Source organism: Crocodylus siamensis, chromosome 12 (genome assembly GCF_052110815.1).
Source record: "Crocodylus siamensis isolate JL-2025a chromosome 12, ASM5211081v1, whole genome shotgun sequence".
NCBI lineage: Eukaryota > Metazoa > Chordata > Crocodylia > Crocodylidae > Crocodylus > Crocodylus siamensis.
The window spans coordinates 44,762,754-44,778,240 of NC_143406.1; the positions used below are offsets into that span (position 1 = coordinate 44,762,754).

At 47.5% G+C, this 15,487-nt stretch overlaps 1 protein-coding gene across 1 annotated transcript in view; it reads left to right on the forward strand.

Annotated features, from left to right (window-relative positions):
• Positions 1-6,116: 6,116 nt before the first annotated feature.
• Positions 6,117-15,487, forward strand: part of MYH16 (myosin heavy chain 16) — a 42,462-nt gene continuing 33,091 nt past the window's right edge. The window contains exons 1-10 of the mRNA XM_090023406.1: positions 6,117-6,326; positions 7,241-7,384; positions 8,384-8,540; positions 9,429-9,456; positions 9,916-10,012; positions 10,167-10,259; positions 11,446-11,509; positions 13,003-13,101; positions 13,629-13,732; positions 14,193-14,331. Of these exons, the coding sequence (XP_089879532.1) occupies positions 6,117-6,326; positions 7,241-7,384; positions 8,384-8,540; positions 9,429-9,456; positions 9,916-10,012; positions 10,167-10,259; positions 11,446-11,509; positions 13,003-13,101; positions 13,629-13,732; positions 14,193-14,331 (1,135 nt within the window). The remainder of the gene's footprint in view (positions 6,327-7,240; positions 7,385-8,383; positions 8,541-9,428; positions 9,457-9,915; positions 10,013-10,166; positions 10,260-11,445; positions 11,510-13,002; positions 13,102-13,628; positions 13,733-14,192; positions 14,332-15,487) is intronic.

Here is a 15,487-nt window from a genome sequence, read left to right on the forward strand (position 1 = left end):
TAATCATGGACTGTGCTTTCTGCGGGGACTGACTCCTTCACTGCACTCATCAGGGGGTTTGGAAGTGCTCAGCATCTCACAAGATCAGACCCTAGGTGCCTGGTGCAGAGATCTTTGTCCTTGTTTGGTGAGAGTCTGGGCCATGTGCCTTCCTTCCCCAGCTACTGCCTCTGCCATTCTCCTGGGAGTACAATGATCTTTCTCAGCCGGGCACCAGACGACAGCTGAGAATGAGGCTAATGCATTTAGCAAAAGGATCAGCCTTATTTTTTTGATTTGTAATGACTAATGAATGCAAAACCATCCTAGAGTCTCTGGGGCCAGCTCTTAATATAACTGCAGGGCTTCCCTTTCCAGATGCCTCCACTGCGCTCTCTGGAAAGGACTCACCACAGATCAGTTTGCTGCCAGTTGACAGCAGCTCTGCAAATGTAGCAGGCAACATCTGTAGGGGCGTTCCCCTTCCTCCAGGGCTTGTCAGAACAAGCTGGCTTGAACAGCAGAGCCCTGCACCGGGAAGGCTGGGATGAGATCAAGTGACCAAAAAGTCCTCATAGCCCATGCTGACTTGCTGCTATCCTGCTTTGTGTTTTGATATACAAGCTTTTCTCTTGCTCAGTCCTGCAAGAAGAGGGACCTTTGACTTTCCCTTTATGGACTTGTACTCAGTGTACTTATGTGCCCTCCATCCCAATACTATCTGAGTCCTTCCCAGTCTGGAATGTGTTTTTTCTACAGTGCGCTGGCAAGGGAAGGCAGGGCTGGCAGTGCACATGGGGAAGCCTGTGAAAGACAGGGGATGTGAGCCCTAGTTTCCCATGCCCATGGCTCTTGCTCTAAAAGGAAAATTGCTCTTTTTATCATCTGATTGGTGTCAGCGGCTTCCCAACCACATCCTCCAATGTTATTTGTGCAGGAGGGTACTAGTAGTTAGCCTGGTTAGAGCTAGCCAGGGCAGGCCACACGTTCCCTCTGCACTCTAGAAAGCAGTGTTAAAAATAATTGTGTGGATAATATAATCAGTAATGACAAGCGAGTTGGCAGGAGTCAGTCCAGTAATGCGGGACTCATAATAAAGGGGTGTATACTGTACAATGTAATGAATGAGTCACTTTCTATGAGCACCATTGCCCTCCAGTGGGTAGAATCTGAACTACTCAACTCTGTTTCATAAGCCCTATACTGTTAAGGAGTGGGCATTCCCCTTTAGCTAGGGTGACCATACGTCTTGATTTGGCTGGGACAGTCCTGGATTCTGTAGGCCTATCCCAGCCAGTTGGTCAAAAGTCCCAGGCTGGAGTCTGGCAGTCCAGTGCAGCAGGCAGGTAGTCACCCTATCTAAGATACCATATCCAAGGTTCCTACATTCCTTGCTCCCACTCAGTTTTCATCATCATCATCTAGGTTCACAGTGTGTGTCAGTTCAGGCACAGAACATGGCAGGCTACAGCTGACCAGGCCAGGCCTGCTTGTTCATAGAGAGAGAACTTTTTGGAGATTCCTCCTTGGAGAAACTTTTGAAATGTGTGGTTGCTTTGTCCCGTTCGCATCAATCTTAGGGCTTTTGTCATTGACTTTAAAGTCACCCCATGAACAGCCAAAATGATTGTTGTAGTTGTTACTGGACCCCAGGCAGGTTTCTGCAGTCATTGCAGAATCAAAAACTGCCCCCCGCCCACCAACTCTGTCATCTTACCAAGGGGAAAGGTCTGTCTCTGGCTGGATTAGGTGGATGCTTGAACCTCTTAGTCATTTCTCTCCATTCTCATCCAGTGCTGGAGTTGCTGACTTTCTAGAGGAAGCAAAGTAATAATGGCTGTAGGAAGATGTGATAATATCTTTCCCACTTCTACTTTAGTCTCTACCACCCACCCAAGGGATGCAGTACAACCTGGTGTATTTAATCAGTTAGGGGTAGGCAACCCCTGGCACAGGTGCCAGAGTATGGTACTTGAAGGCATTTTACTTGGCATACACACCTCTGGGTGGGTGGCAGGGAAGGGGCCGGGGCTACAGGCCCTTGTGGCTCCTCCGTCATCCACCCCAGCACACCAACATCTTACAAGCTGAAGTTCTGGGTGTTTTCAGCACTCTGCCCAAAAATGTTGCTGACCCCTGAAAATGTGCTGGTTCAAAGTATTATCCAAAAACTGCCTACAGCTGGGATACTTCTGAAGCATAGCCCTGGCAATAGTGCCCAGAACACTCTTCACATCTTCCCCAGCTCAAACAGTGAAAATGTAAAGACATGGGGGTGTGAAGTAGGCATCACTGCCTTTGAGCCTGGCCCTGACCATATTTAACAATCTACTTCCTGTCCTTGCAGTGGCAGGACACTGCCAGTCACCTTATCCCTTGTGGATAGTCAAAGGGTGGCTTTGATGTTTCAGGTATTGTGCCTAGTAGTTATGTGTGAAGGTTGTTCCCAGAGCTTTGAGTAGGTTAGACCAGCACCTGTCTAGGATGGTTTAGATAGGGATGATCCTGCCTTGAGCAGAGGGTTGGACTAGACTGAGGTCCCTTCCAACCTTACTTGCCTATGATTTTACAATCCTCAACTCCCTCATCTTCCACAAGAGCCAAGTGCAGTTAGCAGAGCCCATATTAAAGAAAGTAAAAAAAAAAAAACCCAAGTCTGTTATGATTTTCAAACACTGGTTCATTCATTGAAATCATTCCTCGTGTACCTAATGAATAAGACTCTCTCCCTCTAGTTTATTCACAGGCAGTTTATCACACCCGCTCAGTTTTCAAAATTCAGGCCAGGATGGCTAGTTTTGATTGGACATGTACCCTCCTGTGATTTGCTTATGTTCACTGATTGAATGAACATCATTACAGAATTAGGTTTCTAGGGGGAACAGTCATTACATGGTCAAAATCTGCTTTCCATAAGATCCGTCACATTTGCCTCCAATGTGTTTTTTCTGCAAACACTCTTGCTGGCAAACTCCCTCACTCACATATTCACTGTCAGCAAGCACAGCCCTCCCGCACAGCTCCCCGTGGCTGGAGGAGATGATGGGGCTCTCTTCACTCTTTCCCCAGTCCCACAGTCCCCAGATGCTCCTGCTGAAATAAAGAGCAACGTAACGCTTAAAGCTGACATCTAAATGGCCAAGCAGAAGGCAGGGTAGATTTGTACCTTCTAGATGAACTCAATCAGAGCTATATAGCACGAGATGTTGTGATCGTCAGGGGCTGTGATAATCATCCTTAGGTTTCTCAGTCAATACATTGCTGGGATACGAATGGGGACACTTCACATCTCCCAAAGCAGAAGGGTCAGATTCAATGCTGGCATGAGCGGTTATACCTCTGTGTTGTATCTACCTGCCTGCAGACTTGACTCTGGCAGGCAGCCCCCATGGAGAAGGCTTTTCATCACACCCGGTTTGGGCTAGATACTCTTCTGAAGAGGAAGCTTCCTTCTGTCAAAACTGATTGGACCACTAGAGAAACATAGCTGGTGCCCCTGCACCCGTTCAGCCAGACTCCTGCCTTGTCCTGATGAGCTACCTTCACTAATGAAACCCTTGTCTGCCACCTGGCATGAAGGACCTGGCTGTAAGTCATGGCTTAGGCAGGAAAATGTCATTAGGCAGCTGTTCTATTTCGGCCTCAGGCCCCTGGGCGCAAGCAGTTGAGTTTGTTAGATGCCCTATAAGGAGAAGAAAGGGAAGGAGAATTCCCCAAGAAACAGGACATAAACTGATCGCCCCTGAGGGACGCGAGCTTTGGCCAATTGAGTTTCAACGCTGAGGCCAGCTGAGCTTGTGGATCTTAAATGGGCTGGCTTCTTTTTAAAAATAGTGTTGGCTCAGGCCAAAAAGATGGCTATAAAAGAAGCTGGCCAGCCTCTTGTAAACACACGGCGTCTTTCAGCATTGTCTCTGGCAAGTACTTGCTGTGTGTGGCTCTTGGGTGGGAGCGTGGCGGGAAGCTCTGCAGGAATTCATATACCTGTGTTGGGCAGGGATTGGAAACAGAGGCAGGAAGGGGCAGTGTGATAGCTGGTTGTATGAAGAAGGAGCTATGTGTGTATCCTAACCAGTACGGATTCGCTTGCATCTGAAGTTGGGCAGCCTTGAATTCACCAAGAGTTTTAAAGTGGTGCGATACTTTGAGAACCGAACCTAACTTCCTGGAGTTCAGGGAAGGATGATGTAGAGAGAGAAAGAGAGCAAGAGCAATGAACCTGCTTGACATTGCAGTTGTTTTTAAATAATGAGTTTAACACAAAGCAGGAAGTACCCTGTGTTGCTCAGACCAGGGTAAGGTATGGCAGGGCTTTGGGGCTGCCTGGCCATGTGCTCATCGGGTGACTTTTTTTGCAAGACATTTTGTACATTGGTTTGCAAAAGACATGCTCCTAGGTCCCTATAAGAGACGTGGTTGGTGGCTGCAGGGGAGCTGAGCAGCCGTAGCTCCCGCTGGCTATGGAAAGAAAGGCACATGGTGAGAAAAATCAGATGGTCAGGTGCCTCTTGCTGGACTCTGTAAAATGGAGGCATCCCAAATGGATGGGCGCTTTTGAAGGTTTTCCATGCCCCAGTTTCCCCATCAGTAAAAGGCCCCACAAAGGGGCAGTGAGGCTTAATGAGTTAAAGGTTTGTAAAGGGCCGGGAGATGCTCAGGGCAGCAGCTGTGTGTGAAGGAAGTGGAAACTACCATACTTGTATTTATACATGCATTTCCCAGGGGGAGGGGGAGTGTAACATAGCTAATAATACACCAATCTGCTTTAGAGGAGGAGGATCCTATTCTGTTTCCCTTGCCCCCATTCAGTGTTGACTGAGCCCCAGGTGGGTAAATGAGATTGCTGGGGGAGGGGAAGGGAATTGCTCCACGTGAGTAAGGGAGAGCAAAATCTTGTCCTAAAGAAGCCCTGTAAATCTGAGTCCAACAGCAGTAGCCAGGGCTGCAGATTCAGCTACTGGGCATGAAAGGGAAAATGTCCCTTGACCCTACTCCCGGTAACCTCTCAGACTCCTGTATCTTGGATGGGCTACGTGGGAATTTGAAGAGCAAAACTTCTTCCTCCAGAGTCCCTGGGGAAATTTGCCCTGTCCATCGCTTACTGCAGTCACTGGAGTTATACCATGACTTCATTTGGCTCCATTATAGCCTTTGGGGGTTGAAGGCTCTGCTCCACCATCTCTGGCCCATATGGTTTTTTTTAGACCATCAAGCTCTTGAGAAGATGGTGGAGAAATGGAGCTCCCCGGTGGGACCAAGAGCAGGATCGCTCTGCAGCCCAATGCCGGGCTATTCTGAGAGGCTGCAACCCAAGCGGTGTCTGCAGCAACTGGCAAACAGTCACCAGCCTGTCCCCACGGGACCTTCCCCGTCAGTCAAGCCTGACTCTAACCACACAGCTCATGCTACTGAGATGAATACTGGAGCCGAATGCTGATTGGGGCTGCCGGCAATGAGGCTGAGGAAATGGAAAGCAGAATAGAGGCACAAAAGAGAAATATGATTGTAGGCTAGGTAGGCAGCATGGGTAACAACAGCAGGGCCATGTACCTACCCATGCCCCTGGCGGGCTGGTACTTGGATTGCTAGCACACCCAAGGGCCCCTGCTGCCACATCTTTGCTGATATTGTCACCAGGGCTAATTAAACTAAAGCTAGTTCTTGTTTGTCTACACATACTCCAAGCGCACCTTCCTTTTGCTGTGTAGATGCAGCTTCAGTCTTTCCTGATAAGAGGGTTCATGTTTGGCTTGCATCTGCAGGAGATCTGGCAAGGAGAGCACAGGCGAGGATTTGTGCCACCTGCCTTACTCTGGCCACAGGAGTAAGTGAGGCATTTGGGGGTGATAGTCACTGATGACAGAAGCCCAGAGCCGCACAGAGTCTCTGAGATGTTCAGCACATTGGAGACACCCTCACCTCCTCCTGTCCCGCAAGTTGTCCTCATATAGCCCTAGTAGGATTCACTCAGAGATATCGGTGCCCAACATGGCAAAGGATAGGGCTTCAGGATTTCTCTTTGTGTTTCTTACTGTATTTTGGGCTCTTCCCCCCTTCCTTTTCTCAGCTTTGAGGGAAGCACTGGTCCCCATCTCTTTGTCCTTCCAGCTTCACCTGCTGCCTGCCCTAAAGCAAAGATGCCTGGTGCGTATAAAGGAGAGTGTGGGGACGATGTGGACCCCATGCCATTCCTGGCTCCTCCTGATAAAGAGAAGATCGAGGCCATGAACAAGCCCTATGACATCAAGAAGTCATGCTGGGTGAAGGATGAAAAGGAGGGTTTTATCGCCGGTGAGATCCAGTCGGATGCGGGTGACCAAGTCACCGTGAAGACTGTGGCCAACCAGGTAAGTCTGGTGTGATGAGCTGGACAAGGGGGTGACAGCAACTCCTGCCCTGCTACTGCTGTGAATTTTGCAGGTGCTTTTCCAGGGTAAGCCTCTTGATTTCAGGGAGCCATTTCTTACTCATTTAGGTTAGGTTAAGATTGACATTAGTAGAAGTCAGTCATATCCTTCTGGACGGGAGGGAGAGGGACTGACAATTTAGTGCCTAAAAAGACTAGTCATGAAGCCAGTTGGGATACAAGAAGAGACACACTTGCTGGTGAAGTTTGTAGGATTGGGCTCTTCATTGGCAGAGCAGTTGGTGACCCCTGGACTGCCCAGAGGTGAATACGGCTGCTCCCACGCAACCCCTGAAAGCCACAGTGAGTGCACAGCTAGGTTTCTGTTCCTCCATGGGAAGGAAACATGGTCACCCTCAAAGTTTACTTCATAGATTAGGATGTTTCTGTGCTGGAGCTGGCAACTCAGGAGGCTGAAGCCCGCTATCCCTGGGGGACCCAGGTTCAGAAAACAGCAGTTCAAGCTTCCTCCTTATAGCTGTACCTGATCTGGATGAAGAACCAGTAGGGATAAAGCACAGTCCAGTGGCATTGGCCATTTCATGTCTGGAGTCCCTCTAAGATGGCTAATAAGGCAGTGTTGGCAGGGCAGAAAGGGACTGAGATGTGGATACACGTCCCTTGGGACATTAGAGTTTTCTCACATGGGCCAACAAACCCCCTTCAGAGGGTAACATCTTTGGTGGCTTCTGAAAGGTTAGATTCAATCCATTGACCTAGCAGAGAAAGGTTCTTGGTACCATTCCCTAGTTGCATGAGCATCAGTCCTCTCACTCTGAAGGACACAGTCGGTATCTCCGATGGAAGGTGTGTAGATACCAGCCGCACTGACGCGGTGTTCCTCTCGCCCCACAGACCCTCACTTTGAAGAAGGATAATGTCCAGCAGATGAACCCACCCAAGTTCTACCAGATCAGTGACATGGCTAACATGACCTTCTTGAATGAGGCCAGCGTCTTGGACAACCTGCGTCAGCGTTATGTCCACATGAGGATCTATGTGAGTGGAATGGCCAGAGGTGACAGCTGTGCGGTGTGCAGTGATTACAGAAACAGTCTAGTGCAGAGAGCCAGACTGAAAGCTTAAAATGAGGGTGGTGCAAATCTGGTGCAACTTTAGCCTTCCAGCATTCAGCCCCTTCTCTCTGGCTGCTTGTCTCTCATCTGGTTAAAGCAAATAGCTAAGTGTCAGGATGCCTGGGTTGTCATCCCGACCCTGTGTCTCAAGCCATTCACCTCACTCTGCCTGTTTCCCACCTGGAAAATAGAGAAAATGACCTATCGGCATTTTTAGTATGAATTGCAGCACCTCGCACACTGTCTGTGACCAAGGCTTGTAGGTGCTACAGTAACAGCCACAATTATTATTCTTATTATTCTTATTATACCTTTCACTCAAATTCTCAAAAAGCATTTTTAGTATGAATTGTAGCACCTCGCACACTGTCTGTGACAAAGGCTTGTAGGTGCTACAGTAACAACCACAATTATTATTCTTATTATTCTTATTATACCTTTCACTCAAGTTCTCAAAAAGCTTTACAACCACAACAATAACGATGATAATGATGATGATAACAATGATGCTTGTACAGCTCAAGGGCATTTTGAGATCCTGGAGGGAAAGCTGCTATCTGGATGTATTATATTATTGGGCTTTTGAGAAAACTGGAGTGTCACCAGAGACAGCTCAGTAACAAGCTCCGTGTTTCCAACTGTCCCAATGATGATGCCTCTTTGCAAAACATGACCTGAATGTTCTTTGAAGAAACATGGTGAAAATCATCTTACCTAAATAATAACAGGGCCCCAAGCAACAATGTTTGCAAGTGGGTGGGAAGGGAACCTGGCTGCTTTTCCTTGCTGTGGAGAAGGAGTTTGTTGGCCAATGGCAGTCAGGCCCCCAGTAAAGATTTCTGCTTCTGAGCACAAAGCCATGGTCCTTTCTATGTTGTCCCTGCCACGTGCAGAATGGTTTATTTACTCTCTCTCCCTCCAGACCTACTCCGGTTTGTTCTGTGTGACTATCAACCCCTACAAGTGGCTGCCCATCTATGGAGCCCGGGTTGCCCAGATGTACAAGGGCAGGAAGCGTACAGAGATGCCTCCTCACCTGTTCTCCATCTCTGACAATGCCTACCACGACATGCTCATGGGTGAGTGCTAAGGATAAGCTGACTCCTCTGCTTCTATCTTCACTACCCGGTGTTTGCTTTTGTTCACGCTGACATCAGCAAAGTGACCCTTGACTTACTAGAAGCCAAATATAGCCCCCTGGACAATGCCTTCTTCCCATTGCTGCAGCCACCTCCACTTTGCAGAGTGACTCCTCTCCTGATACTAGTCAAACCTTCTCATTCTCACCTTCCTGGCTCTGCACAGCTCACGCTCCTGCTCATGTCTGCATTTGTCCTTCCTCTCAAGCTGTCCTCGCTTCACGCGACCTGTTGTCCCGCATAATGCTGTCCTGTCTGTGCTTGGAATGATGATGATGATCGCCCTCTTTCGGCTCACAGGACTCCCCGTGTAAAACTCACCCTGCTTGTGCAGCCTTTCCTCTGCTGACCTAACCATAGCCTGGGCAATACCCATTGTCCCTCAGGGCCCTTTATCATCGCTCTTCCTAACTGTATCCACCCTGAGAGATCTTCCTGAGTGTGAGGTTCTAAGCCTTGAAGAGGGAAGCATTGAAAGATGCTGCCAAGTTGGGGTTCCCTGGCATGGGAGAGACCAACCAGATCCCCACTGGCACTGATCCCGGGGGACTGGACCTCCATGGAGCCCTCTGGAGAGCTTTCCGCAGGGCTGATAGGAAAACAAAAGAGAGAGTGTCCTGCAGATGCTCCCCTCCTCCCTGCCAAGACTCATGGTCATAGGCTTCCCTCTGTGGTTGGAGAAGGAAGAGACCATGGTGTGGGGGAGGTAGAAAGGAGCTGTCCCCAAGTCCAGATCATGTTCAAACTGCACAGGATTTCCTTTGCTCCTATGGGAATCTGAAAACCTTTATTAACACCCACTTTGTCCTGTTTGTTGCTTCTCCACAGACCGTGAGAACCAGTCTATGCTGATTACGTGAGTATTTCTTTGGGGTGTTGTTCATTCATCCCTTTGTCCCCACTGAGCAGGAGAGAAGGCAATGGAGGAAGCAGGCAGTGAGCAGAGGGCAGAATGAGGGGGGATGTCGTCTGATGCCAGTCAGGTTGGCCCAGTCCTGTTCCCTTCTTTTCATCTGCTCCCTTCTCATGCACAGATCTGGGAGCTCCTAGGTACAATTCAGCAAGCATCAATTTTGCATGAGTGTAAGGCAGAGCAGAACCAGTTCACATAAATTTTGCAGGTAGCTGTCCCCAGAGGGTTTTACCCACAGCCACTACCTTCAGTTTCTTCCTGCTAACGTTGGAGAAAGTAAGATCTCAGCTCCTGCCTGAGAACAAGTGCAGCTCTCCTGATGCGTGCAAACCATTGCTTGCTTTTGATCATCTATTTTTTTCCCCCCAGCACCTAACGGTTTTCCTTGTTTGTTTCACTTAGTGGAGAATCCGGTGCCGGCAAGACTGAGAACACGAAAAAGGTCATTCAGTACTTTGCCAACATCGGCAGCACTGGCAAACAGGCTGCCGATGGGAAGGTAAGGCTCCCTGACAGCAAGCAACAGCACAGGCATCCTGCTGCAGCTACCCCTCCGCCATCCTGAGTTGAGCAGCTCGCGGGAAGAGCGTGGCTGTCACGAGTAATGTGTTCAGTGCTCTGATGATTTTGATCTCCTGCTTCTCCTTGTACAGGGGTCCCTGGAAGATCAAATCATCCAGGCTAATCCTGTTCTGGAGGCCTTTGGAAATGCCAAAACTACCAGGAACAACAATTCCTCGCGTTTCGTAAGTGCTGGACTCTGCTGCCTTCAGTTCTGTTTCGATGGCAATTCCATTATGAATTATAAGTGCTTGCAAAGGGGAAAAAAATCCCTCTAGGAATAATAATGATGTATACAGCACACTGCATTTTCAGACAGTAGTGTGTGTTCACTACTATTCTACATCCAGCTATATGGCTTCCAGCTTCCTGAAGGAAGCATGTAAATAGGATGTAAATCTCAGAAACATTTGCATCCAGATTAAAAAAACACCAGACTAACGACCTCTAGCACTTATGTAGTGTCTTTAAAATACTTTGTTAATACTACCAAATGAACCCATAGTTTGACCCATGGGAAAGGAAATTATCATGAAGGCCTTGTACCTATAAGAAAATTTATGTACACAATGATTCAGGAAAGCAGGAAGCCTGTACTCACATCCCCCAGAAATCACTGTCTGAAATACGTGTGAAATACTTTCATGAATGAGGGCCCCAGAGAGTTGTCCAGTGTCAAAGCAGGTGCGTGAAAGAGGTCCCAGGAGAGATGGGGAAAATGTTCCAAACAAAACTTTGGATAAGTGAAAAATGCAAATCCAGTTACACCAAATCTTGCAAATACTGGCAGACTTTGCTGATTGGATTAAAAAAATTAGAACCCTTCTAAACATTCAATTTGGGTATTTTCCAAATAAAATGCTCTGACTTTTCGCAGTGAAACGACATTTGCTTTCAACATTGGTAATAAAACCAAAACTTGTCAAAACAAAATGTGAACAACCCAACATGCGTTTTTTTAACTTTTATTCTTTTAATGTCACCAAAACCCCCTGAAATGTTTTATTTTCATGCTGAATTGCCATCAGCTTTCAAATTTTTTTCAGTGGCTCATAAACTAAAAGATAGGGGGTCGTTCATGGCTTTTCCTAACTCCCACTCCTTTGGCCTGTGCCATATTCACCGTTATCTAATATTGTAAGAACAGGAAGATTTCTTTAAGTGCTGCTAAAATGTTCAAGAACAACAGGCTTTTTTTTTATAGATTTGATCTTTGAAAAGATTAAATTTCCTCTCACTGACGTGCAAACTTGCCCCCGAAGGCACAGCTTTCTGTCCCCTGTGAATACTCTGACTCTCTCAGTTATTTGCTGTTTTCCTACAAATACTGCAATCTTGGTGAACTGACTCATCTTTCATTTTCTTATCTAGGGCAAGTTTATCCGAATCCACTTTGGTACCACAGGCAAACTGGCTGGGGCTGACATTGAGAGCTGTAAGTAGCCACATTATTCTTTTCATTTAGTTCAGTTTGGGTCTGTCCAAAGCCCATTGGAGTGAATGGAAAAATTCCTACTGACAGCAGACATTTCTTAGATTTCATAGACATAAGGGCTGGAAGGGACCTCGGGAGATCATCGAGTCCAGCCCCCTGCTATATTGTCTATACCTATATTATATTGGGCATACTCGGATCTCAGTCACAGATGTGCAAATATGGAGTTAACACTTGATTTTGATGGATTTGTCCTGATGAAGATAAAACCACAATCTGGTCCTATGTTTCTGCTAAAAGACATCCATTCTAGGTGGCGATGACTTTATTTACTGGTTCTGGAAATGCCCACAGGGCACTAGCCACTGTACAGACACATCAAAGGCATGGTCCCAGCCCTAAACATCTTTATGTTTTGGACATGGTCCCACATCTTCCTCCAGCCATGCTGCTGTAATACAATGGCATCTTTGTAGCATAGTTAGGATCCTAAAAATAACTTTGTAGGGAAAGTGCATTGTTCTAGGTTTGCACCTGTGCATTTAAAACTAATTTGAGAATCATGGATCCTAGCTCTCATAATCCGGAGACCCCAGCATGTTTCCTGCCAAGAGACTTTCACAGGAGAAAAGCAGGAGAGAAAGGAAACATACGGGCTGCTGATGTGTAGCAAGGGATTCCCAGTTGCCTGCTATTTTCAATTGATCCATGTTCTGCTGCATTCACCTGTGTGGTTGCTGAGGGCCTCAGAGGAAAGAGCTGCAGCTTCCTTGACTGTTGAGCAGTGCAAAGTGCTCCTTCCTCCAACCCCTGCTCTGCAAACGGGTCCATTTCCTGCCGTTGCTTCACTCACACACTGCAGCCTCCCTAGGTCTGACCAAGGGATCAGGGATTAGACTTCATGTCAGTGGGAAACAGCACCATCGGGCCAGTAGACTAGGACCTTTGGGTGTGGGAAATTTTTGTGGCTCTTCTGTGGAAGGAAGAGCAGCTCATGGAGAAGACTAATAGGTTAACCTTAGAGGCAATATACTGATATGTCATAACATGTCTAGAAATCCTGCAGGACTATGGAGCGGTTCTCCATCTGGAGTTTCGGAGATCTCTCTGGAAATCAGAACTCTCCCTGGACCTGCCACTGACTTATAACCTGGGATAGGTGCCTGCGTTCCTGGCCTCCATTTCACCCCTTTGCAGAATGACGATAAAACCTTGTCCCAGCCAGAACCCTGTGATGCTTCTAAAGTGCATTGAGAGCCTCAGCCAAAGGGCTGAGTATAGAAGTGCAAAGTATCAGGATTATTCCTACACTAAGTGATGGGTGTCAAGCAAGGAAAGACTTTGCTTCCAGAGGGTATCTACTATTAATGAAATCCTGGCTTCACTGTGATCAACAACAAAACTTCCATTGACATAAATGGAGCCAAGACAACACTCCTTTCACCTACAGCTTCAGCACTAACCTGGGCCTGGATTTACCCTCTTTATTTCAGATCTCCTAGAGAAGTCCCGTGTCATTTCCCAGCAGGCAGCTGAGAGGGGCTATCATATCTTCTATCAGATCCTCTCCAAAAAGAAGCCTGAACTTATTGGTATGGCTTTTTCTGATTGTATCTACTGCTCTTCATTCAGGCTCCCCTGATATATCCTTTGTTTCCAGAACAAGGGATGTGTTCACCAGAGCCTTGCTAATCAGTGAGCAGGCTATCTCAGAGGGAGATCTCTTAATGAAGACACTAAAGAGAGGGAGGAGGGACTTGTCAGGGAGCTCTGCTCAGCCAGGCCCCCCAGGTCGTGCTTCCCATCCTTTAACCCCCACTGCTTTCTGGTCTAAGGTGCACTGATGGGTCTTGGTTGCTTTGGGCAGGTTTAGTGCTAAAGTAAGGTTTACCACCTTCAGCCTGAAAGGAGCAACTGCTGGAACACATAGATGGCTTACTTCTTCAGACAGGAATGTCTGAGGTTTTCAGCGCTCCCATTTATTTGAATGGGTGCCTGAAAATCTCATTCCTAAAGGGATCTATGTACAACCATTGGCGCAGCACAGGTACTATTAGGTAACTGTGTTGATGGCAAGGTCATGGTATGTAATCTGTTCCTTACTTGCCTCTCTCCACAGAAATGTTGCTTCTGGTGCCTGATCCTAACCATTACCACTGGATTTGTCAGGGAGTGACCACTGTAGACAACATGGATGATGGGGAGGAGCTGATTTGCACAGATGTAAGTCCTCTGAAGAAATATAAATGATGGCAAGCACATGGTGAGACACGGTGCTATCATGGCTCTCTCTAGAAATAAGGTGCAGCTATGTTGTGCATCAAGGATTAACACCACTTGCATGGGCGACGTTGGGACCCTGGGCTCCAGAGGAAAACTGAGTGGATTTAAATTAAACGTCTAAGATGTTCAGACCCCTGAAGGGGATCTTGTTGCTAATAGGAGCTTCCAGCAATTTTAAATGAGGGGGAGAGAGGAGGGTGGCGAGAGGGGTTGAAAATCTCAGCCAGGCTGTCACATTTAAGTCAGGGTGTGATGTTGTTCAGATGACTTCTGCCATGGAGCTGATCTCAGTAGGCTGTGAAATCACGTTAGCTGTTCAGAGTAAGAAGCAGCTTCAGTCCTGCTGCTTATGTTGTAGATTTAAAGAGTCCTTCCTGTGGGTCTTTTCCCCCTTTGCCAGGTGGCCTTTGATGTTCTGGGCTTCAGTTCAGAAGAGAAGCATGGTATCTACAAGCTGACTGGAGGCATCATGCACTTTGGCAACATGAAGTTCAAACAGAAGCCAAGAGAGGAGCAGGCAGAGGTAGACAGCACCGAGGGTAGGTTGTGGTCTCTGTGTTCGATCAAAGACAACAGCCAACAGAATAGTGATTCTGAATTTTCAGCCCGTTCAGTGAAATCAGAGACAAGCTGCTGAGGCCAGAGCTCATTTCCAGAGGGCAAAAATTCACTTTAAGTGGCAGGCTGCAGCTGCACATTCAAAGGGAGCAGATGTGCAGTCAAGAATCAGAACTGGTGTGCACAGGGGGGGCATCAGGTTGCCAGCTAAACACTTCTTGTAGTCACGGCCCAGCATGGCATAATGCCTCCTGGAGCTCACAGGCATGCAGAGGCAGAGAAGCCACTGGAGGCCACCTCTACTGGCTGTGTGCTATGTTCTCCGCTCCAACAGGGCTGGCCACTCTGCTGACCCATACTTACCTGGCAAGGGAAATGCCATGTATCTGGGTTCAAGAAAGCTGTTTTCCTTAAGCATTCCTGGGGATAACTGTTCTTCTGTCCTGATTTAGTACCCACCAAGGTGTTGGGACTTAAAGCTCACCTTATGGACATGGGAGGCTCCTGCCTAGCTTGTTCCTGCGGCTGTGTGGCTGAGGGAGACGAAACTTGGGGACATCCGAACCCCAAGCCTCCGGGCTTGGGTCTGCATGTAGGATGCTGGCCAAAAGACTTTGGAAATATCTGAAACCCCTGGTGGGGGTGGAGGATGTTTGCCAGTTGTAGGGCCACTGATGGTTCTGGACTGACTCATGGATTTGGGCTTGATTTGGCTGATTTGGCTTGGTACATGAAAAATATCTTTAAAAAATTGTGGGGAGACACCTCTTGTGAGTTAAGATCAAGTGTAGGGTGTACCTGAAGTCCTGGACTTAAGAGTCTGGGATGAAGGATGCTTGCCTGGAATATCTGGAGGCATCCAAACCCCAAGATCTCTGGGCTTGGGCCTTCATGTAGGATGCCTGCCAATGGATTTGGGAGTATCTGAAGTCCCAGGGTGATAGGTCTGGGACAGAGGATGCTCACCAGTTGTAGCACCGTATGCGGTGTCTAGAATGATTGAGTTCTGCCTGCTCAATTGATATGTTTTTTGGAACGACTGAATTCTGCTCAATTGATATGATTTGGAACTGATTTAACTAATTAGACATGGAACACTAAATATATTATTAAAAAAAAATAGTGGGGAGACAGAAG